This window comes from Mytilus californianus, unplaced genomic scaffold, assembly GCF_021869535.1.
Source record: "Mytilus californianus isolate M0D057914Y unplaced genomic scaffold, xbMytCali1.0.p SCAF_5, whole genome shotgun sequence".
Lineage (NCBI taxonomy): Eukaryota > Metazoa > Mollusca > Bivalvia > Mytilida > Mytilidae > Mytilus > Mytilus californianus.
The window spans coordinates 53,932,535-53,957,424 of NW_026262701.1; the positions used below are offsets into that span (position 1 = coordinate 53,932,535).

Here is a 24,890-nt window from a genome sequence, read left to right on the forward strand (position 1 = left end):
TTATGCAGAATTGGCTTTTGACCAACAAGTTATGACTAGATCTCACAGTGAAAGTTTCAATAAATGCATAAAACACTCTTTGGAATAAGTAATATAAGTTATTTTACATTTTTTAAAGTGTTGTATATTATTCAGCTTAAGATAATAATTTTGATATGATAATAATTTGATATGCTATCTACTCTGTTCCCCGGAACATTTGTTCTTGTTTTCATTCCTCCATTGCAATGCATTATACAGTTACATTAAAAGTGACTATTGACTAGAAAATGTCATCGTAAGTGGAATGTGGTTAATTTTGATTTGATAATGATTAGATATACCGGTATGCTATCTACTCTGTGCCCTCCTTTTGTCCATCTTTTCCTCTGTCCATTGCAATGGTTTATAACGTAACTTATAAAGTTACTGTTGACTAGAAAATGTCATGGTGACTGGAATGTGGTCAGTAAGTGTAGCTAGTCTTGTAACAAAGCTAAAATTCTGTACTGCCTGAAAATAGAGACAACAAATATACTTCTGTGGAATCATTGTTATTCGTTAGATACCAGGTTTTGTGGATTTCCTGGGTACAGGTAAACCATGAATACAAATGTTCAAGGAATTTCAAATTACGTATAGGCTTTGTATACAGAGATTGGCAAAACCACGAAATCAAATATCAAAAATGTTTTCCTCAATCCACAGAAATTGATATCCACGAAAATGAATCCACAGTACAAACTACATCTAGTTGATCTGACAAGCAAAGGTGTCAACTCATCTGAAATATGTTTGATTACTGTAAATTCAGAAATTATTGCGATGTTTTTATTATTGTGAAAAATGCGACAGGGTTATAATCGCAATAATTTAAACTCGCATTTAAAATTCTTTTATATGAATTACACTGGATTTTTTTCAATATAGCAAAAATTAAAATCGCATTTTAGTCTAAATTGACAAAATCGCAATAATAAATGCACGCAATAATTTCTGAATTTACAGTAAGTCATTTCCATTGCCAGGAATACTCTTTTACTGTATGTTGATTTCTGATGTTATTTTAAATTTTTTATGGGCAAACTGGATCCCTGTATTCTTGATCTGACAAGGTCATTGTGCCCTCTTCACATTTTTCAAGCATATCTGTCATTATTCTTATGTACATAAGTTAACACTACTACCGAAATATATCAATTTCATCACTTTTATTTAAGCTGCAATATGAAAATTATCCCCATAAGAAATTCATCCCTTTGCTCAACATACTGACATACATTAAATACTCAACAAATGAACAAAGGGCTTTATATAATGTTGTAAACCAAATACTTTGACATAAAGATAATGATTGCAATCAATCGCATTGGTGAGAGTCTCACAATATGTTTTAGAACTTTGGAATTCTCCCTTTAAAATTACACCTGCCACTTTGGAGAAAAACTTAACTCAGTCTAATTCTCCCTCTTTGAACATTCTACTATATGAAGTCCTAAATCCTGTTATTTTTGTGATTAAAATCAATCATAAGTTTACAGGAAAAAAAATTGCAATTTATGTTTGATATTCAAGTTTATTGCATTATGTTTTTTAGTGAAAGTTTGTATGACATGACCTTTAATGATAAGTAGCATCTTACCAATGGGGTATCTTTTCTGTAGAGAATGTAATCAATTCTCCTTCTACCAGACACATCCATCAGCTTAGTCCTAACATCCTCATCATCCAAGGGTTTGGTCTTACAGATTTCCCTCATTGTACCATCCTTTATATTACCATCTACAACGTATGTATGTCTCAGAATAGGGTCTTCTAATGCTTCTTTAAGACCTTCTGGAGAGGAAATTTGATTCTCCCAAAGACACATTTGCCTCATCTCTGTACCTGTGAAAATAGACATATTTACACTTGTATGCAAATTTGTCTGCCATTACTTAAAATCACACTATTTCCCGTACAATTTGACATCACAATTAAAATAAATTGACGTCATAATTAAAAAGTGATTGTTGCTTGACGTCAGAAGGTTATTCGGAGACAGATCTAAGGTCATTCGGAGACAAAATTCAGCTAAATACCAAAAGTGTAAATACATTTATACAAATGATAAACATTCAAATTACTTATTCCAAGTAACTAAGAGTAATAAACTTTGACACACCAACCAATTAAAATAACTACTTTGCTTCGTTCAATGATTTGTTTTGTTTGCTTACCTTGGTTTAAATTGAAAGAAGCAATCTGTTATTGGTTGAATTCAATCCTATAACATATTTGTGTAACTTGTTACAAATAAAAAAATCTCATCAGTAAGAGTTGCTATTTGTTTCCGAGTCATGTTGTTTTGTACATTTAATGATTTGGTATTGCTTTCACATCTTCAAAAAAATGATTAAATTGTTTATAAACTCTGGGAAATTAAGAGATTGTCATAAAATTTTGGCCTTTGTCGTCATGGAGAGGGATTATGATGACCTATATAATAAAATTGAAAATGGAATGAGAAGTCTGCTTTTGATAAACTTGTATTGTTGGTAGTTTTCCCCCTTTCCAGCAATATTATAGGAATTAGTGAAAAAATCAAATCATGCTAGACTACAATATCTATCATACCTATTGTCCAATCTTGATCTTGTCCTGGACTGATACGACACACGTCTTCATACACATCAAATAATTTATGTCTTGTACAAGGCTCATCAACTGTATCAAATTTGAAAAAAAGTGTACAACCTATATAATGTAAAAATTCTTGCATAAAATAATGTCTGACCTCAATCAATAAGAGAAATAAAAATGCTAAGCAGAGTGCTTATCCCAAGTCAGGAAGATAGTCAATGGTTGTCTGATTATTTTTTTTTTTATTTTGAGAAATTGGTATCGATGGTATATCTATGATCAGCCCTTTTAAATTTATTTAAATATTTTTAGACTTTGGGAAATTTAAAGCTTAACATGTTGCATGGACACCTGATCTATAGTTGAACAGTGAATGTTAACTTCTAGATATCTTTTGGTTACTGTAAATTCAGAAATTATTGCGAGGTTTTTATTATTGCGACAAATGCGAAAGAGTTGTAAACGCAATAATTTAAAATCGCATTTTGAAAATATTTTATATGAACTAAACAGGATTTTTCTCAAAATCGTAAAAATTAAAATTGCGTTTAAGTCTAAAATGACAAAATCGCAATAATAAATGCACGCAATAATTTCTGAATTTACAGTATTTGTGTCCCTGGGTTGCTATCTCATTGAGGTAAAAAATGTATACCCCAAATCCCTTTTTATTTCTATGTAGTATGCTATAACTTTTATAATAGACTGTTGTTAAGAGATGGTCCCTTTTTAACCATATAAAATTTATAATTTATAATGAATCCTCAGCTATAATATGAGCTACCTCACATGCATATTCCAAATACAGTTTCTTATGAAGCTTTTTCCAAGAAAAAATTAAGGAATTATATTTTCCCCTAAAATTGTACAAGTTGAGATACTTGAAGGATAATTTTTCATAAATTTTCTTAGTTTTATACGAAAGGACATCATTTCTCATACTACTTTACACTATTTGGAAATATATTGACTTTTTGCAGGCTATTTCTTGGGGTAAATTTGTGTACAGGGTTGTTACTATTTTGATGTTACCCAACATATATTATTAACATATAGCAAGAAATATCTAAAAACTGTAATGACATACTTGGAGAAATATTGTCGAAATTGAAATCACCACATAACACATCAAATACAACAATGTCCTCTAATCTGACAGATTCCTCACGGAACTTTTTGGTCCATAACAATATCTCATCTAGTTGTTTTTGTATTATGTCTTCCGTTCCTATAAATATTTTAATGAATCAGTATGAGGGAGAAATATTCTAAATCAAGATTGAAAAATCCATAAAATTTTGTGATCTTTATATTATTGCGAAATTTGCAATATGATAGGTTTCACAAAATAAAAACAAGCATTTCAAATATTAACAGCATTATTTGTGAGCCGCTTTTCCTCAAATTGAAATAATTTATTCACAATTTGTTCATTGTTCAACAAACGAAATAAAAAATGCATGCAATAATTTCTGAATTGACAGTACATCGATGTATTACATATTACTAATAATAGCATCAATGTCAAATATAGTAATGATTGCATTTAGATTGTTGTTGTTGAGTTGCTGTCTCACTGTAGTAATTATTATCTACTGTCTCTTCCTTATGTTGGATCTTTTAACATATTTTGCATAGATCAACAGAGATTGGGTACCAGATTAACCCTGCCACTTTTGCAGGACTTGTACCAAGTCAAGTCATAAAGGTAGTCTGACTCCCTATTTTAATAATCACCAATGTGCGTTTTTCAAATAACATGACAATTATCACCCATGTAATTTTATAATCATCCAGTAATCTTTAATTGTATAAGTAAATTTGTCAAATTTGAATTTTCTCTTCAATGTTTAAAAAATCTCTCCTTATGATTCTCCAAAATTACTTACACAAGTATTTTTTGAATCCCTGTAAGTCTTAAGTTCGGGAATTCAAAAATATTATACAAACATTTTTTCTGGTTTGCTAACTATTTTTTAATATTGTTTAACTAAGAGATCAAAGTTTTATCACAAGAAATAAACAATGAAATCTACTGTGCACATTTGTTAAGTAAGTGTGCAAGGTCTTCAAAGATTGGCCACGGAGGCTTGTTCATAGGCATTATTTTGAAAATAACAGGCAAATGAGATTTTCATTGTCCATGAAATTTTACTTTTATCAATCATAAAGACAATTGTAAAAGACGAACATTTAAACATCTTATAAGAACAATGAAGTCAAGAGAAATTAAAAAAAAAAAAAAAAAAAACTTTTTTGACTTTTACATGTAAAATCGATCAAAAAGACTATTTAAAAAGGGAGATAATTCGACTTCCAAAATTATTTACCTCGTAACCTGGACAGTTTATAAAAGTGACTTGTATAAGCATTGTAGTTCCCTTATTTTTGGTAGACTGTAAATAATTTTATTTGATTGCATGTGTTTATTATGTTTATTGTCTGATGTGTCAGTGTTGACTTTTCCTGTACACATACTAGTAGTTTACTTTGCAATTATAAAGATACCTTGATACGCCTGCAAATGTGTAGTGAAAATGTATCCAACTTCATCATGATGTTCTGTGCTGGAAAGCAGTACCTGTAGATAATAATGTTTTTTAATAAGTATTTAAAGAAAATCTAGAGTTATCTCCCTTAAAATGTCAAAAATGTTATTATTCAAATTATAAAAACCTAATTAAAAAGACAAAAAATCATAAAAGAAAACACTTCAGTTCTTTTTCTGGCTACATTATACTCCAGCTATATATCTTTGTTACAACATAAAGTGATTTATTTTTTGTGGAGTTTAATTTTCAGGATTTCAAGGGCAAAACTAATTCATAAGGTTTCATTTTCAAAGTTTTCTTGTCCTTGGTTTTGGTCTTCTTTAAAAATCAAATTTATACAACATGTAAGATTTTTTTTTTTATAGGATTATTTCTATTCATGTTATTGAGAAATAAATGGAAATAAACCCTTCTAAAAAAATCCTGATTTACAGTACAGATGATACACGATTACTTATGAAGAAAACAAATATATGCAGTGTCATCTGAAGCAAAAAATCTAGATGTAACAAAGAACAATGTAAGAGATTTAAAAAAAAATCTGGTTATCATTTGTAAGATACAAAAGGCAATATATCTAATGTCAGTTGTATCTACCGTGGATTAGTTACTTTTCTTGAGGTACTGATTGAAATATTCATGGATTTTATGGGGAAAGATCAACCACAAATTTGAGTGTTGCACAAAATGCAAATATCAAAATAGATTTGTTTCAAGATCAGTCCAAACAATAAAAATAAAGTATTCTTAAAAAAAAGACCCAACAAATTTCCACAATCAATAAAAATTGGTACTCACGAATATATATAAATTCACAGTATAGTATACAAACCTTTGTCATTAACAATCCCTTTGAACTGTAGATACACTGTGAGAAGCTGTCAGTATAAGGATGAAAATCAGCATCTAGGATTTCATATTTACTGGCTAACATTAAACCACTATTTAACATGAACCTGTTTGTCAAAAGATTTGTTTTTCCTACATCATACAGTATCCATGGAAACACTTTATGAAGTTCACTCATCAGTTTGTGACTGTAATCTCTATCCCATGTTTCCTGAAGGCACAAGAAGTCAAGCTTTGGAAAATGAGTCAAAATATTATGGCCTGGTTCCACTGCTGTTTTCTCTGATCGTGAAGTACCAGAATTTTTCCTTGATATAGGTGAAAATGACTGAATGGAATTCATTGAATTTTGAAAAAAAAATTGATCAATAACAATTCTCTCTCCTATCATCCATGATCTGTGATCAGTGTTGGGTAAATTATTTATTCTAGATAAAAGCTCTGGTAAAAGGCACAAGTTAGCTGAGCTAATGGTAAAAGTTTTACTCAAACTCTTACTCAGCAGAGAATTTCTCCTACCATCTGGATGAAGTCTACCAACAGATATGCTTGCTCTTCTTTCGTTAATGGATGGAGGATGAAATGATTTCTCCACAGATAAAACATATGGTCTACGGAATAAATGTAATAAACAGCGTAAAACAACTCCGAAAATAGCTGGAATTCCAAATATCGATAAAAACAGTATTATCAATGGTGGGTATACCAATTTTTTTATTATAATCTCCAAATCCCAATGATCTTCTTTTGTAGAGATGAGAAATGGTGATGTCAGCTGGTTCACTGTCCAAACAACAGGGTATAATGCAACTTCACTGATGTAAAACAGGTACTGTAGAAGGGAGATTGGGAATGCTGTTTTATATAACATTTTGCCTTCAAGCCTGCCTAGTCTCCATAAATCTAAAACAAAATATGATAAAGATAACATGTTTTTTTTTTTACAAAGTATGATTGCAACTAGTAAGCTAATTTTTTTTCTATTTCTATCTATCTTGACTATTATTAGGTACTGAAATCAGTCTTTTTCAAGTTAAACAGCTTGCTTCATGTAAGTTTTACTGATCAGCAATATTAATAATTTTTTTTAAAGTTTTTTTTTAAAAATTTCAATAGCATCAACCATGTCAACCACTTGCATGAACATGCATATGTTTGGAATAAATCAGTTGTAATAGGAATGACTACTAACTTAAAAAATCTTTGCATTATGTAATATTACTTTAGTCCAGATAATGATGATCATGATCATGATGTAAGTTGAGGTTATTTTTTTATTTTGATTTTTATATATACTACCTTATTGACACAGGAAGGTATGTGCCAAAATAGCCTTTCAAAATTTCATCATTATTTGGACTAGGTATACTGTAAACCAGACCTGGGGTCAATTACATGCCAAAGTAACTAATTACATTTCAATCACATGCTGATTTTTTTTCTTCAATTAAATTAAAATTATAATTGAATTAATTTGGAAATGTAAAAACTAATTACATTACAATTACATAGTTAAAATAATCAATCACATTGTCTACTTAATTAATTACATTACAATTACATTGTCTAAATAATTTATTACATTACAATTACATTGTCTACATAATTAATTACATTTCAATTACTTTTGTGCTTAGATTTACTTTATCATGTACATAATATACCATAAAAATTTGAACCAGTTAGTATGAAACTTTTTAAATGATGGAACCGATTCAGTGATTGCACTATAAGTTTTGAAATTTTGTATTTCATTGTTACATTTAGTCATCAATAGATATTTGAACTCAAAGGGATCTGTTATCTGAATTTGCCTCACATCTAAATTATTGTAATTCATGCCTTTCTTAACATGCTTAATGCCTTGTGTGGTTTTTGATATTTACTTTATTCTGATTCATATGTTTTTTTTTCACTTCTCATAAGCTTTCTCTGGTCAGTGTATCAATCAGACATTTGTCAGACATTCATGATAAGAGATAAGATCCATTTCTTATGTATTAATGATGATTTATCATGTTTATTTTTGAATTATTTTTGTATTCAGGAGAGAGGCATAAATTAAATTGCACACACAAAAAAACCCATAAGCATACTGTGGATTCATTAATTTCACTGGTACCAATTTTTGTGGCATTGAGGAAAATTTGTGTTTTCATGGATATTTTCTCATGATTTTACCAAAGGCTGCAACCCTTTAGAAGATTTATACTTTGTTTGAGATTTAAAGTTATGGTTCACCTTTACCAACTAAATACACAAATATTGGTATCCCACAAATAATAATTAATTCACAGTAGTTGAAATAATCCACAGGCCTTAAATGTGAATTACAAATCCCCCCTTTTCTTTCCTTCTGGGTTCTGTATTTTCAATGACAAAAGTGTCTAATAAACATGCAATCATCTGGTATATTTACAACCCATTTAGGATTCAGTTTAATTTTTATCTAACATGTCTAACACATAAGAATATGCAAGGATTTGTATAGTAAGTCCTCTTACCAATACTGTACAAATCCTTGGAATATGTATTAACTATTTTCTTCACACCTTTTCACTTGTTATTGTATCTGTACTATAACTGTGGACAGACACATGTTCCTTGTTAATGATGTTAAACATTAAAATTGTTCCCCCATCAGTTATGTTGAACAGCAAACCATACAACCAAACTCCAACCAGAGAAAAGTTCAAAGTCAAGCAAAACAAAAGTGAAAGTAGAGGATAATGCTAAATTAAGTATTCAATGTCTGTAATAAAACATCCACATACTTTAGTATACAAACATTTTTCGAACAAAAAATTTCACCATATTTTTATATATATTTTATTCTTCTAAATATTTGTATCTTGAGGCCAGAATATTTAATTAACTTATTATTTTACCTCGACCGGTTCCCGATCACCGTTGTTCCTACTTTCATTTTGTTGAGGGTATTGAAACAGCTAGGTAAACACATTGGAATTTTGTTCTTGTATATTCTCATGTTCTTATTTGAATTCCTTTCATAGTCTGTGTGTATTTTTGTTTTATTGTATTTAAAGGTCATTGAATAGGATATTTTCTGCAACTTACACTTTACTAACACACAAACGAGCCGTGACATAATATGTTTTTTGTAATGGTGTGTTATGTCCTGTTTTTTACCCTGTAACGTGTGTAAATTACAACGGATCGCTTGCCGTAACAACGGAATTAAAGCTGAGTTTAATAGATTGTAAGTCCTACAACTTCTGGTTTAAATATCATTATTATGAAATTATATATTTTATTACATATACGTGATTCTCGGGTCAACCAGCGCATTTCCAAATAGCGATAAGGTCTATTACGGTTTTCGGCCACAATCGATTTGGCCAGACTGCCAGTACTCACTCACTCCGAGTCTGCCATAAATAAATATAAATAGATAAACTTTTATTTTGAGTTGGCATTCTATAATAAACAAGGATATACAGTGCATCATGCCAAAATCACAGGCTCTTGGGTATATGATACAGATATTTTTTTTTTTTTTTTTTGTTGATAAAAATATTCAATTTTCTATATTTATACTACATATCTATCACTACTGCGCATGTCTCACCTTGTTTCGAGTGATTTTACCAACAGGAACGGGGACCCAGTTATTTCCCCCATTGAAACGCATTGAAAATCATAGTAAATAAATGGGGTGCTGTCCAATAAATAATTTTGATAGCCACCTTGGGACTTCTGTTTCACGTTAGGCATTTGTTTCGAAGTTTCTAAGTGCAATCTCAGTGCCTCATGACCGGCATTCCGTTGCACAATTTTGTTTTGATTGACAACAGGGTAGGTCGGTCTACTTCCGGGGAAGAATAAAGGCTAGAATTTAGGCAATTTACTCTATGTACCGACGCCAGATTACATTTAAATCAATCAAAATTTTTACAGAAATTCAAGCTAGAAAGCCTACCCATTCAAATAAATCTACATTCAGTTACAGAACTTGTGTAATAATAAAACTACACCATTTTAAATAAAAGTTATATATTTTTTTTAAGAACTACATTCGTGGGTACCGGACTGGTTGCCGTAACTGGGATCCTATTCCTGTCAGACTTTAATTTTTTTTCCAGACTTTAAACTGCACTTTTAAAATAAAGATATACATCTCAGTAGTTATTGTGCAAAGTTTTAATAGATTTGATCCAACAGTTACAGAGTTATTGATCCTTATCTATGACATCTCAAATACCAGAAAATTGATCGGATAAAATCATAAATTCATGAAGAAAATATGCTTAAAATCAGCAAAACTTTTTTATTTTAAAAGATATTTACATTCTGTAAATTGCACATGGTAGATGAATTCATTTTTGATATGGAAATCTAGTTAAAAAAAAAATTCTGCTGAAAAAAAAATAATTATAATTATTTTTTTAATTAAAAAAAAAATCTTATAAGAATTACATATGCAAAGAAGCATACCCCATAACAAGGGTATAAATCATGAGACTTAGTCTTCAAACAGTCAGCTAAGTTCATTTAATATACAATGGAAAAGGCTAGATGCAGAGAAGTTCTCACTTGTAGCTAAAACCAGTCAAGACGGCACCTCCTACAGTTTAACAAATGTCGGGGGAAATCCTGGATCTGCCTGAATGCTTAATGCTACTGTGCGTTGTTATACTTGTGACTGCTCTAAATGTCCCACTAGTTCATACGTGTGTGGTGGTGGACACTCAAACTGTTGGTGGCTCATAGGAGATCCATGTACTTGGGTCCAAACAAGTTAACCAACCTGAATATGGATAACAAAGACAAGTTAATAATGCAGGAACTTTTAAAAATGAAACTTAGCGAAGAAGCATTAATGAAAATGAAATTTAATCATAACACTCAAAAAGGTGAATCTGTTAACAGAGCACTGTTTCCTTACCAAAGAATATGAACTTTTCTAGAAATTTGAAGGGAGGGAGGGCATCATCAATAATTCACACTTTGAATAATGGTATAGCTTATTCCTTGTGACAAAAAGCAGAATGTATTGGTTTTAAAATCTCAAAAGGTTCATTAAAACACTTCGACCAGATGTAAAGGGAGTGTGAACGGAACAAAGTAAACCAAAATACTCCAGAAAGGAAAAAGAAAAATTTACAACGCACCAGACAGAAGACTATGGTTCAAGTGGAAGAAAAGGATCGAAGTAAACGTACAGATAGATATAAAAAAGGGCAATCTGATCCAAAACTTGATGCTGCATTTGTAAAAGCATAATGGACGATCATTCATATGGTAGAGTAATACCTGCTAAGAAGAATATACATACCAGAAGTTGTTCTTCAAAAGTACCAAAATCAAGGAAGATATAGCTGCATTCATCTACTGCTGAAAAAGATACAGACAAAATTAACGGTCCTTTTAAGGACCACCAAAATCTTTAAAAAGGAGTCTAAAATTGTTGTACATTCAGTTAAAATTGTTTATATAAGCTATAGCCCTACCCCTTACACATCTTCAAAAAACATCCAGGCCCAAATCTTTAAAATTGGAGAGCCCCTGGCAACATTTTCTGAGTTTACAAAATATTCTGTCGTTATTTATGTGATGCGGCTCTTCAGTAATGTAATTCCCACACAAACTTTTATGACACATAAAATGGCATAAAGTGTTTTATTTAATATTTAAAACTTATCAAAAACTAATTAAAAACCATAAAACTGAATCTATGGGCTTTTTTCTTTTTCCAGGTCCCAGAAATAGGATACTGGAAAGAAATAAGCCCATATTTTCCATCTTTTGTTGTCCCCTGATCCCATATAAGACATTTGTTATTTCTTGCCAGGTGGCTCTTTTCTAATATTCTTTGCTGATATTTTTCGAAAAATCCCTCCATTTTAACTTACAAGTGTATGAATACATAATACCATCAAAATGACCTTACTGTAACCCCTTTTGAAACTTTAAATTGAAAAACAAACTTTTTAAAAATTTCACATAAATTTAAATTTCAATTTAATTTAAAAAGTTTAATTCAAATTTTAAAAATAATTACACCATTGTTTTCCTTATTGAATTTTAAAGTTGCTGGCCAAATTTCATCTATGTAACTCCACAAATAAGCTTACAATTGCAGATTGAAGTGTTCAAAATATGCCCTCTGACAGGAACGGGGACCCAGTTATTTCCCCCATTGAAACGCATTGAAAATCATAGTAAATAAATGGGGTGCTGTCCAATAAATAATTTTGATAGCCACCTTGGGACTTCTGTTTCACGTTAGGCATTTGTTTCGAAGTTTCTAAGTGCAATCTCAGTGCCTCATGACCGGCATTCCGTTGCACAATTTTGTTTTGATTGACAACAGGGTAGGTCGGTCTACTTCCGGGGAAGAATAAAGGCTAGAATTTAGGCAATTTACTCTATGTACCGACGCCAGATTACATTTAAATCAATCAAAATTTTTACAGAAATTCAAGCTAGAAAGCCTACCCATTCAAATAAATCTACATTCAGTTACAGAACTTGTGTAATAATAAAACTACACCATTTTAAATAAAAGTTATATATTTTTTTTAAGAACTACATTCGTGGGTACCGGACTGGTTGCCGTAACTGGGATCCTATTCCAACACTGAGACAACCCCCCATTTTACTATCCACACTAAGAAAGTTTCTTAGTGTGGATAGTAAAATGGGGGTTTGTCTCAGAGTTGGTAAAATCACTCGAAACTAGGTGAGACATGCGCAGTAGTGATAGATATGTAGTATAGATATAGAAAATTGAATATTTTAATCAACAAAAAAAAATATCTGTATCATATACCCAAGCGCCTGTAGCCAAAAAGCCAAAATAATTGTCACTTTTCATATTTGCTATATATTTCATATAAACACATTTTTTGAAAAAAATATTTTGTAGGCACTTATTACTGTTGTGTTTTCACAAAACAGGTGTTAATGATGTACATGATGTAGTCAGGTGAAATTAAAAAAACCTGGAATTTGAAATTGATACTATAAATCAGAAGAACATTAGTTAAGGAACAAAATAAAAAAAAAAAATGTTAGGTTAATGAACTCCTTTCGAGATATCTAAAATTAAAAAAAATGTCTTGAAAAGACTGACTTGGACTTTTACCTACATTTTGTACATTTAGCATTGGCATTATATTTGGGTCTCAAATCGTAAGAAAAGAAATCTAAAATCAACTTGAATTTTGGTAAATGACCTTTTATGAGCTTTTGAAGTCTTATATGAAAAGAAAAGTTGGTGATATGGGGCAAAAAAATTTCCCGGTATTATAGGGAAAAAAACAAGGAGTCCAAACATCTGACAAAAATTCCTAAGCCTGACATGACTACATCCTTAAAAGACACATTATCATGATTATTGTGTAAAGTATATTTGCTTATTACCGGTAGGTCATGGTTTTGTCAATTTTTTTTGCTTTTTTTCTTGTTATGATATATATGTATAATAATTTTTTACAATTCAATTTGGTTTGAAATATATAGCAAATTTATGCTAGCATATATCACTTTACTGCACTGTTTAGAAAAGTGAAAACTTTGTTAATTTCTAAATTTTGTTTCAGTAACATTACCTATGCACCTAGGAGTTTGAAATTTTTGAAAATTGATTAAATGGTCATCACATTAAAGAGGGTGGTAAAGGGTTATTTTCGTGCAACATGTTTTGCCATTTTTATTTCACGTGCAGCCGTGAAAAAGGTTCGTCATTCACCGTGTTTCATGAAATCGGTAAAAAGATCAACATGCAAGAAATTTGTAATTGCATGTTCGTTCATCATGAAATGGCAATTTTATTTCGCGTTCTTCCGTGCAGATGCCCCCTTTACGCCCCTCATTAAAGGAAAATCTATTAGACACAAATAAGAGTAGAGTATTTTACCTCATTCATTGTTTACATTAGTCTTATAATATAAACATTTGTAGGTCCTCATCATTTGCTTTCAGTGTTTTTTTATCCCATAAACAATATGGACCTACAAAGGCTTATATTATAAGACAATGTCTTGACATAACCAGCTGCATTTGTCCTAAGATAGGAACCTGATGTTCATTGGTTGTTGTTTGTTGATGTGGTTCATAAGTGTTCCTGTTTCTCGTTTTTTATATAGATTAGACTGTTTGTTTTCCTGTTTGAATGGTTATACACTAGTCATTTTTGGGGTCCTTTATAGCTTGCTGTTCGGTGTGAGCCAAGGCCGTACTTTGACCTATAATGGTTTACTTTTACAAATTGTGACTTAATGGAGAGTTGTCTCATTGGCACTCATACCACATCTTATATCTATATAGGTATTATATGTTCTGTAAAATTGACATGTTTTTACCGCAAACGATCATTTTAAATATAATTTTTGGTTATTAGATATGGACAACAGCTTTTTCCCTATTACTTCTCTCACATCAACATGTTTATACATGGTATACATTGGTATAAGACATCTACTTTGCAAAATATTTTATTATGAATTTATTGATAATAAATAAATGTTAATGACAAGATCTCAGAATGTGGCTCTTTTGGCAAAGCTGCAGTTTTTGCAGTTTTTGGGCAAATGCCTAAAGTTTTAGGACATATAAAGCTTATATAAAAGACAACATTATAAAAACTATGAATATTGATACCTGACAGACTAATTGTCTTGTGAGCTTATGACGAATGCTATTTAACAAATTTATAATCCTTTCAAATTTTTAAATCCAGAATACAAAATTATGGCTCCATTATTCCTATTCCTTTAAATGTTGACTTCTGTTACAGATATATCTTAGAAGCTTTAGTGTGCATGTCAACAAAATGGATGTAGTGAAAATAAAAGAAGTCGCTGAAAGAACAAAGGAAATGGCATTATTAAGTGGTATACAAATACAAATACAAATTAGAAATGAGAGTATGATATTATTTTATATGTGTGTAAAATGGCAGTTTTTGCTAGAACCTTTTTAACTTACTTCAGGTATCCCAAATATTTCACAATCAAAACACTGGAAATTTGATTGATTTTCTATAGTACTGCTGTCTATATTAATTTGCAGTGTCTGCACACCATCATGGGGTTTTTGCAATATGGTTTAAGCCAGGAAAATTTATATTTTACACTTTGTTTGTTTGTATGCTGGTGTTTTACACCACTTTCAGCAACCTGGTCATATCTTGGCAGCCAGTTTTTATTGGTGAAAGCAGCCAGAGTAGCAGGAGAGAACCACCAACCTTCTGCAAGACAACTGTCAATTCTTGTCAATTAAGATCGAAGTGGAACAGATTTTTCCATGAGCAAATTAAAATTTTAAGAGTATAGTCTGTTGTTCTTGTGTGTAAGTTCAGTTTACAAAAATTCATTAGTCAGATTTCATGTTTTCTGGTTATCTTCAACAGATGACATTATATTTGCAAATTTTTAATGGATTCTTTTGTCATGGCAAGCATCATAGATCTATAGTGCAGAATGAAATACACTTAGTCTGATTTTGTACTTGACAGGTTTACAAATGAGACCAGCTGAATCTCCATCTTCATCAGATCTGATACATCATGGACCATTTACTTTATTCCCGAGTAAAATTCCTAGTAAAATATTATTCCAAGCCAAAGAAGCACAGAAAGATTTTAACTTAATGATGCACAGAGTAGCACATGATCATGATTTTCTTTATCAGAGTTTAAAAAAGTAGGTATTTAGATAATTTATGTTAAAGGTGTTCTATTTAATTTTGACGATGGAGGGAAACAGTTGTAATTTGAAGATTAAAATCAAAAGACAGAAGTCAATTTACCTTAAAAGGTGAGGAGGTTAAAGTACTCAAAACAAAATTTCTAATGATGAATCTTCAAATCAGTCATTATGACCGCAATTGTCAACCACCTCCTTATAGAAGTTATTTTCTCTGAATGATGATTTTTATCAAATTTTGCATTTTTGTCAAAGACTATAGGAGCTAGAGAGGAACTTAAAACAGCAATAAAAGATAAGAAAATTGAAAATTTATGATCTACAAGTAAGTCAACATTGCCAAATTGTCACACTAGTTATAGAATTTATTGCCATTAAATGATGTTTTCTGTTTATCTTAAAATCTTAAATAGATAAAATGTAAAAAGTATCATCAATACAAGCCCTACAAAAATGTCTTATTGATTGCAATAAAGGAGAAATATCAAAATGGAAATTTTTTACCAGGTTAGCAATTCAGCCTCTTGTGACAAACTGTGCATATCAATGTACCATTAAAGAATAGTACTATAAATGTTATGATTCTTTTCTTATTAGTAATAGTTCAGAAAAAAGATCAAGTAATTTATTTCAGTCTGCATATCAAAATTAAGACAAGGGGAGACAATTAATACATTTTTGATTTACTGCCGCTGTTTTACTTCCATCAATAGACCTCATAGTAACTAACTGTTTTGGCTTTATATTTCTATTTACAGTGTGATTAAGGTGGATGAGTTTACCAAACATTTATGGGATATTTATGAAACAGTTAGAAAGGAAGGGCCTGCACAGGTAAAAACAGAATGTGACAAATTTAAGTTTTTTTTCTCTTTCCCAGCATTATGATCACAGCAATGAAATAACATAACAGATTGGCCAATCAATTTTAACTTGTGTAAAGTAAAGATTCATAAGATTTTTTTTAAACAAAAAAAAAATGTAAAATACAGATTTCTAATCATGGAATTAATAAAAACAATTTTTTGTCAATCTTTGTTATTTACAATATATGATTTATGTATTAAATCCAGAAATGTGCAACAAAGAGTTATTTTTAACTTTGATTCCAAATACAAACATTCATTTTATTTCTATTTGTTGCAGACAAAATGCCTAGGATTATTTAGAAATGATTACATGATGGATACAGGAGGTACAACCAATACAAATATAGACAAGCTGAAACTAAAACAGATAGAATTTAATACAATTGCTTCCAGTTTTGGTGGATTGGTGTCTCAGCTTAGAGATGTACATAGGTAATCCCATACACATTTCTATATGATTGTTTTTATTCAATCCAAAAATTTAGAATGATCAGATCTTTCATTCTAATTTGTGAAAGTCTAAATGAAGTTTTTTTCCCAAAAGAAAAAAATAAATCTTTTACTAGATTACTGTTAAAATCAATTCATATTTAAATTAATATGTATTTTAATTCTGTATTTTATAAATCCAGACCTTACTGTCTATCTGTTAAGCAGAGCCATTAAAAAGGATAAGTATGACTAGCCAGTCCAATAATAACAGCAGCAACACTTCAAATTAAGTTCTGTTTTCCTTAATTTTTGAACTTTAACAGTAATCTAATTCTGTAGTTATTGCTTTTTGTGTCAGATTAATTCAATGTATGGTGTAAAGGTTTTCATGATTGTAAAATACATAATCCATTATATGATTAATCCTTTACAGATATTCATTATCAGAGGCTGATATTGAGTTTAAAGATGAAAATGTAAGTTTTACACAATACATTTTCTTTCTAAGAAACATGGAATAGATTCATATTCATTTTCAAATAAAAAGGGTTATTGGCACATGATTACATACATTGTTTCTTACCGATAGTTGGTAAATTTTTTAATTTTACATATTTAAAGGTTCTAACAATTTAAGAGAAAGTTGACCCATAGGAGTTTTTTTTACTCTTTTAAGGCCAATTTTTGTTATAATACTACCCACGATGTACTTAGAAATGTTAGCTGTCCAAACCTAGACAATGAGTAATCTTGTTGATGTTTAATTAATGAAAGTGCTTCCAAATAAGCAAATTAAATTAAGGATATTAAACTTATTTGTAGTAATGAAAATATAGAGAAAATATCAAAATTGCATAGCCATAAAAAACTAGTCATGTGAAATATCATGCTTCATATCATACATGTAAATTGCAGATTGTATTACAGGCTATAAAAATCAAATGTATATGACTTTCAATTTTATTTTTCTTTGAAAATTTTTGTCCTTTATATAAAAAAAAATTAATTTCCTTTAAGCCTTTCCAGTAGCCTTTAAGATTTTCAGTATTGAAACTTTTTTTTCCAGATGCCTAGTAATAATCCAGCCAATGGTTTAGCAGGAGGTTTGGTAAAAGGTTGGGAATCCTATGGTAAACAAAGGTAAAATGATTGTCTTTTTAAATACAACTTTAAAACCTACATTTTTTTTTTACGTTTAACATCTCTTCAGCTTTTGTTGGCAACTTCTGAATTCCAAAATTTGGCTCTCAGCAACACTGAAGGTACCTTATTGTAATATGGATTTAGTGCATGATAAATGTTATTCTTCATAATATGAATTTAATAATTATATAATTTTTGTCGAGCCTGTGACTTTTGTCGCAGAAAGCTCGACATAGGGATAGCGATCCGGCGGTGGCGGCGGCGGCGGCGGCGTTAGCTCACTTCTTAAAAGCTTTATATTTTAGAAGGTGGAAGGTCTGGATGCTTCATACTTTGTATATGGATGCCTCATGTTACGAAGTTTCCGTCAGTCACATGTCCAATGTCCTTGACCTCATTTTCATGGTTCAGTGACTACTTGAAAAAAAAGTTCAGATTTTTTGTAATGTTAGATTCTCTCTTATTATAAGTAATAAGATAACTATATTTGGTATGTGCGTACCTTGCAAGGTCCTCATGCCCGTCAGACAGTTTTCACTTGACCTCGACCTCATTTCATGGATCAATGAACAAGGTTAAGTTTTGGTGGTCAAGTCCATATCTCAGATACTATAAGCAATAGGTCTAGTATATTCGATGTATGGAAGGACTGTAAGGTGTACATGTCCAACTGGCAGGTGTCATCTGACCTTGACCTCATTTTCATGGTTCAGTGGTTATAGTTAAGTTTTTGTGTTTTGGTCTGTTTTTCTTATACTGTATGCCATAGGTCTACTATATTTGGTGTATGGAATGATTGTAAGGTGTACATGTCTAGCGGGCAGGTGTCATTTGACCTTGACCTCATTTTCATGGTTCAGTGGTCAAAGTTAAGTTTTTGAGTTTTGGTCTTTTTTTCTAATACTATGTGCAATAGTTCAACTATATTTGGTATGTGCGTACCTTGCAAGGTCCTCATGCCCGTCAGACAGTTTTCACTTGACCTTGACCTCATTTCATGGATCAATGAACAAGGTTAAGTTTTGGTGGTCAAGTCCATATCTCAGATACTATAAGCAATAGGTCCAGTATATTAGGTGTATGGAAGGACTGTAAGGTGTACATGTCCAACTGGCAGGTGTCATCTGACCTTGACCTCATTTTCATGGTTCAGTGGTTATAGTTAAGTTTTTGTGTTTTGGTCTGTTTTTCTTATACTATATGCAATAGTTCAACTATATTTGGTGTATGGAAATATTTTATGATCTATTTGGCAGTCACGCAGGTTTTATTTGACCTTGACCTCATTTTCAAGGTTCATTGCTCAGTGTTAAGTTTTTGTGTTTTGATCTGTTTTTCTTAAACTATAAGCAATAGGTCAACTCTATTTGTTGTATGGAAGAATTGTTAGCTGTACATGCCTGCCTAGCATGGTTCATCTGACCTTGACCTCATTTTCATGGTTCATTGGTCAATGTTTAGTTTACTTGGTTAATGTTAAGTTTATGTGACAGTTGTAATAAAGCTTTATATTTAGGACTATCAACATAATATCAATGATTAGTAAAGAAGGCGAGACATTTCAGCGTGTGCACTCTTGTTTGACAAATGCAAGGTTATTTAATGAAGCATACTATTATAAAGATATCTAAATTGCTAAGCATAACAGTGGTATCATTCTGGCCTGGGTCAATTAATATCAGCCCATGGCTGCTGCATAAGATTTCAAACACTCAACAGGAACATTAATACTTTTATCATAAATTAAAAATATTAAATGTAAAAAATGTATGAAATCGGTTAGAAATTAAATTTAGAAAATCCAGAATTTATTTAAATTAAAATAGATACATGTATTATAAATATACATATTATTTGAATCAACTACACCTTTAGGATAGCTACATGCAGGTTTACTCTACTTTCCTATTTTTCAGCGCATATGTTTTGTTTATAGTGGATAAAGTAGAGAGAAACAGAATGGACCAACTATGGTTAGAAAAGGAGGCATTTAATATAAATAGACATTGTAAAGTTATTTATAGTACATTTCAAGACATAGGAACTAACAGTGTGTTGAATGATTCAAAGGAATTATTTATGTAGGTAAATTCAAATGATTATCTGTGCTTAATAAAAAGTAGGTAGATGCTAAAGAGGCAACATAATTTAATGAGGAAAGATATGACCATTGCAAAAAGTATATAATGCAAAATCAATTATCAATCAAGAAAACTAAAGATTCATTTGTGGCATCAATTGTTTTGCTCATGACAAGTAAAAAATCTGGTGATTAGTCATATGTTGTGGTCACATCAACTTGAAAATTAGTATACACATGATCATCTTGGTGTAAACTTTTAAAGATGTATGCCAAGTTAGGGTTTTGACCCAGATTTCCAAGTTCACTGCCCATGAAAATGTGATTGTGCAAGCAAAATTACTAGGATTTCAATGAAAATTGATATCTAGATTTATTAAATATGCTATTCAAAATTATTCCCACTGAACATGCTGAACATAACATATTTTCATTGAAATTCAGGTGTAAAACCAAGGTTTGTTAAAAATTTACAAATTTGAGAAACTGTTTTTTTTTTTCACTACCATTTCGACATAGATGAATATGTATGTATAATATGTTTATACAAATTCTGGTGTCAAATTTGCATGCAGTTAAATTGGGGATAAATGTGGTGAAAACTTAGTTTTTGTTAAAAAAATCAAAATTTTTGAATATTGTCTTCTTGTGCTTGGATTTCAACAAAAAATATTAATATCTAGGCACCATAAAATATTCCAAATTAATTCTAGTTATCAAATATGGGGTAAAATCATTTAAAATATGCATTTTCATCTTTCAGAGATGGAAAAGAGATAGCTGTTGTGTACTTCAGATCGGGATATTCTCCTGATCAATATAAATCTCAACAGGTGAATATATATATGACTGTAAACTTTAATACACTGCGCATCTGGACAGTGACCATGACATATACACACACCAATAACAGATCATGTGATTGCTAAAAGAACCAGGATGTAAAAATGAAATCAATGTCATGTCTGTTTAAAAGTTGGCTGGATGTAGCATATCTTGGAAACACTAGCTAACAAGTTGATTGAAGCAGAATGTCAAAATCTTATTCAAATTAGTCATTTGGGAAAATGTAAGATAAGTTTATGACAGGCTCTTGTGATATTTATCCATTTTGCATTGATGCAATATTAAGCAGTAATCAAGCAATCAATCTAGCTACAATGACATGATAAAGATGGTTCAGATACCTTAACAAGGGGAATTCCATATTTGAATGAAAGTATTATCTTGGAAATGTCTGTAGACCAGATATCTTTTGAAAGACATGTCAACAATGAACCAATTTGCTATATTTTGTCATCCCTGTCTGCAGATGGATTTTTAAGTTACTGAAATTGATCTTCTAAAAACTTTTCTCCATGTCCTGATTTTGATGATTTCAGATTTATAAGTCTTGAGTTCTTTTTTAATATTTAAAACTTTGAGTGTCTAAAGATAACTATATAAAAATAAGGAGATGTGGTATTATTGCCAATGAGACAACTATCCACCAAAGTACAAATAAAGTGGATGTAAGCAATTATTTACAACCATACAGCCTTCAACATTGAGAAAAACCCATACCATAAAGTCGGCTATAAAAGGCCCCGACATGAAAAATGTGAAATAATTCAATTTAGAAAACTAACCGCCTAATTTATTACCAAACAATTTACAAAAAAACAAATATGACAGACATGAACCTACGACAACCACTGAACTACAGGCTCCTGACATGGGACAGGCACATAAAGAATGTGGCAAGGTTAAACATGTTTGCTGGCGCCAAACCCTCCTCCTAACCTGGGACAAGGTTGTAAAAGTACAACATAAGAACATACTATAAAAATCAGTTGACAAGGGCTCACAACAAAAAAAACAAAAAGTACAGATCTGAGAGTACTCACAGCTACTGACAAATAGCTCAAAGCCAATAACAACTAATAAAAAAATTATGTATCTAAGTCCAAAATATCCATTTGTACACATCCAACATCCAATGGATATAGTGTGAAGACGCATTAATAGTCAGAGAAAAACATGACCTTGTGCAATGCCGAAATATAGGTATCGACAGATTGTAGAACCAGGGAATGTGCATATATGTATAACAATGATATTTAGAATGGTTTGAATTTACTGATAACAAAATCAATATTTATACCAATGAAAACAATATTCAAAGATGTAATTACAGTGTTGAATTGGTAACCTTTTAGAATAAGTTTATTTCAGTGTATGTTTTGTTAGTTATTTAAGAAATTTTACACAAAGTTTGGTTTCATAAGTTTAAATTACAGTTTTGATTTTCACATGTCATTTATTTTGTAATAATAATGTATTTTGAATCTTGAATATTTGTATGAAACACTTTGTAAGTAATTTAATTTTTTGAAGGATTGGGATACAAGATTAAAAATAGAAAGGTCAAAGGCCATTAAGTGCCCCACAGTACATTACCAGTTAGCAGGAACAAAGAAGATACAACAGGAGTTAGCTAGACCAGGAGCTGTAGAAAGGTTTCTATCTGATCCTGTAGCAATAGACAGGGTCAGACAGACATTTATTGGACAGTATAGTTTAGATAAGGTAAGGATAATCTATTGCCTTGTTTAAACTTTCTGTTTTGATTTAGGCTGAATTTTCAGCACCCATTAAATACATGGATTATCTTTATCAGTTATGGACAGCTTTCTCAAGAAATTATACTTGTATGATTCAGTTGCTTTTACTTGATAAAAAATTATTGATTTGAACATATCCCCAGCTACGTTGCATTGCTTTATTTTAACACTCCAGTACAAAGATACTGAAAATGTATCATCTAGTGATAAAAAGATTAGAAAGAGAATACAGAAAAAGTATGAATACAAGGCTAATAAAAAAAACAGACAAATAGGATAAGTGTAAATCCATTATTTCAATGGAAAACTTGAAATGAAATTTGTTTAGATAAAAAAAAACCTAAAATATACCTCTATTGAACATGAATTTTTGTGTTGTTTAAAATTCAGTGGCTGTAAAATTGTGAATTTTTTAATTTTAATATGAGTATCATGGATACTTAATGTGATTCATTGATAAAAGAAACATAATTTTATAGAATGATATCTTAGTGAATAATGAAAATAACACTGGTAAAAAAATTCAACATACCACAAACATTTAGTGGATCAATAGATGTTTGAGATCCAATGAATATTTTCACATTATTTAAGAATTTGAATAAAGATGTTGGGTTTACATAAATGAGACTTGTGGTGTACATAAATAAGACATGCGATATATATATAATGAGACAGCAACCTAATAACAAAAATAACCAAAGTCAACCAGAGGGCAACATACAGTCTTCAACAATAGATAACACAGGTGTGTATACAAAATATCAAGCTCTTACTTGTCCTGAGTCTATAAATGTTGTGAATTATTTAAAAAAAAAAACAACCAAAAGATCTGCCATTATCATCTAATTTGCCAAATAGCAAAAAAAAGAACATGAAGTAATGACATACTACAACTACTGTAGAGGTTCCTGTCTTGGGATAGAACTGGATAATGTTAATCCTGTCTTGTAATAGACTGACACCCATAGCTTAATTTCTCAAGTATATGTTAACAATTTGTGTGTCAGAGGACATGGTGACATCTAGACGAAATATTCTGACTCTTTGCCCACCATACTCCGAAATTCAATTAAAATGGTAGAGAAGCAGGAAATTCATATTTAAAAGTCTCTAATGGTAATCATTTTACATTTCAGGGATCAGAGGGTGATGAAGTAATAGAAAGAGCTATAAAAGAACCAAGAAAGTTTGTAGTAAAGCCTCAGAGAGAAGGTGGTGGTATGTATATTTCGACTTCTTGAAATTAAACTCTTTGGACATATCTTAACTAAATAAAAGAAGATGACAGAGAGTTCCAAATAAGAAAAATAAAAAAGGAATAGCTTAATGGTGTTATAACAATAGCTATCTAAATATTAAATACATAATAACTATTTAATCTTGATAATTTTTTTCTTATACATAGATTTTGAATATCATAAAGGTATTCCAATTTTCATTTTTGTCGAGTCGCAGAAAGCTCGACATAGGGATAGTGATCGGGCAGCGGCGGCGTTAACTAACTTCTTAAAAGCTTAATATTTCAGAAGGTAGAAGACCTGGGTGCTTCATACTTTGTATATAGGTGCCTTATGATATGAGGTTTCCGTCTGTTATATTTCCATTGTCCTTGACCTCATTTTCAATGGTTCAGTGACTACTTGAAAAAAAGTTAAGATTTTTTGTAATGTTAATTTCTCTCTTATAATGAGTAATAGGATAACTATATTTGGTATATGCATACCTTACAAGGTCCTCATGCCTGTCAGACAGTTTTCACTTGACCTCGACCTCATTTCATGGATCAGTGAACAAGGTTAAGTTTTCATGGTCAAGTCCATATCTCAGATACTATAAGCAATAGGTATATTATATTTGATGTATGTAATGATTGTAAGGTGTACAAGTCCAACTGGCAGGTGTCATCTGACCATGACCTAATTTTCATGGTTCAGTGGTTAAAGTTAAGTTTTTGTGTTTTGGTCTGTTTTTTCAATACTGTATGCAATAGGTCAACTATATTTGGTGTATGGAAATATTTTACGATGTACATGTCAGTCTGGCAGGTTTAATTTGACCTTGACCTCATTTTCACGGTTCATTGCTCC

General features: G+C 30.8%; 2 protein-coding genes and 1 long non-coding RNA gene across 4 annotated transcripts in view; 1 reads left to right on the forward strand and 2 right to left on the reverse strand.

The window, feature by feature from the left end:
* Positions 1-8,699, reverse strand: LOC127702632 (sphingomyelin phosphodiesterase 3-like). The gene is made up of 7 exons (XM_052206912.1): positions 8,555-8,699; positions 5,986-6,905; positions 5,110-5,182; positions 3,689-3,829; positions 2,596-2,685; positions 1,622-1,866; positions 1-492 (listed from the first exon to the last, which is right to left on the reverse strand). The coding sequence occupies exons 2-7, from the start codon at positions 6,871-6,873 to the stop codon at positions 406-408; spliced, it is 1,524 nt and encodes a 507-aa protein (XP_052062872.1). The 5' UTR covers positions 6,874-6,905; positions 8,555-8,699; the 3' UTR covers positions 1-405.
* Positions 6,754-24,890, forward strand: part of LOC127702629 (glutathione synthetase-like) — a 24,400-nt gene continuing 6,263 nt past the window's right edge. The window contains exons 1-11 of one of the 2 annotated variants that reach the window (XM_052206905.1): positions 6,754-6,831; positions 14,764-14,860; positions 15,484-15,670; positions 16,432-16,507; positions 16,820-16,974; positions 17,408-17,450; positions 18,041-18,114; positions 20,034-20,198; positions 20,961-21,030; positions 22,574-22,765; positions 23,940-24,021. In XM_052206905.1, coding sequence (XP_052062865.1) covers positions 14,800-14,860; positions 15,484-15,670; positions 16,432-16,507; positions 16,820-16,974; positions 17,408-17,450; positions 18,041-18,114; positions 20,034-20,198; positions 20,961-21,030; positions 22,574-22,765; positions 23,940-24,021 — 1,105 coding nt within the window. In that variant the 5' untranslated portion in view covers positions 6,754-6,831; positions 14,764-14,799. Of the gene's footprint in view, positions 6,832-8,911; positions 8,955-14,763; positions 14,861-15,483; positions 15,671-16,431; positions 16,508-16,819; positions 16,975-17,407; positions 17,451-18,040; positions 18,115-20,033; positions 20,199-20,960; positions 21,031-22,573; positions 22,766-23,939; positions 24,022-24,890 lie in introns of those variants that run through there. The other variant, XM_052206904.1, reaches the window with a different exon arrangement.
* LOC127702635 (uncharacterized) lies at positions 10,276-11,420 on the reverse strand. The gene is made up of 2 exons (XR_007982514.1): positions 11,299-11,420; positions 10,276-10,770 (listed from the first exon to the last, which is right to left on the reverse strand). It is a non-coding gene; the product is annotated as an uncharacterized LOC127702635 (long non-coding RNA).

Coding starts and splice junctions, on each gene's coding strand:
- LOC127702632 (XM_052206912.1), bottom strand. CDS start 6,873: ATGTTATATAAAACAGCATTCCCAATCTCCCTTCTACAGTACCTGTTT. Junction 1,867..2,595: donor AGATCAAGATTGGACAATAG/GTATGATAGATA, acceptor CTATTTTCACAG/GTACAGAGATGAGGCAAATG. Junction 493..1,621: donor ACAGAAAAGATACCCCATTG/GTAAGATGCTAC, acceptor CTCTATTTTCAG/GCAGTACAGAATTTTAGCTT.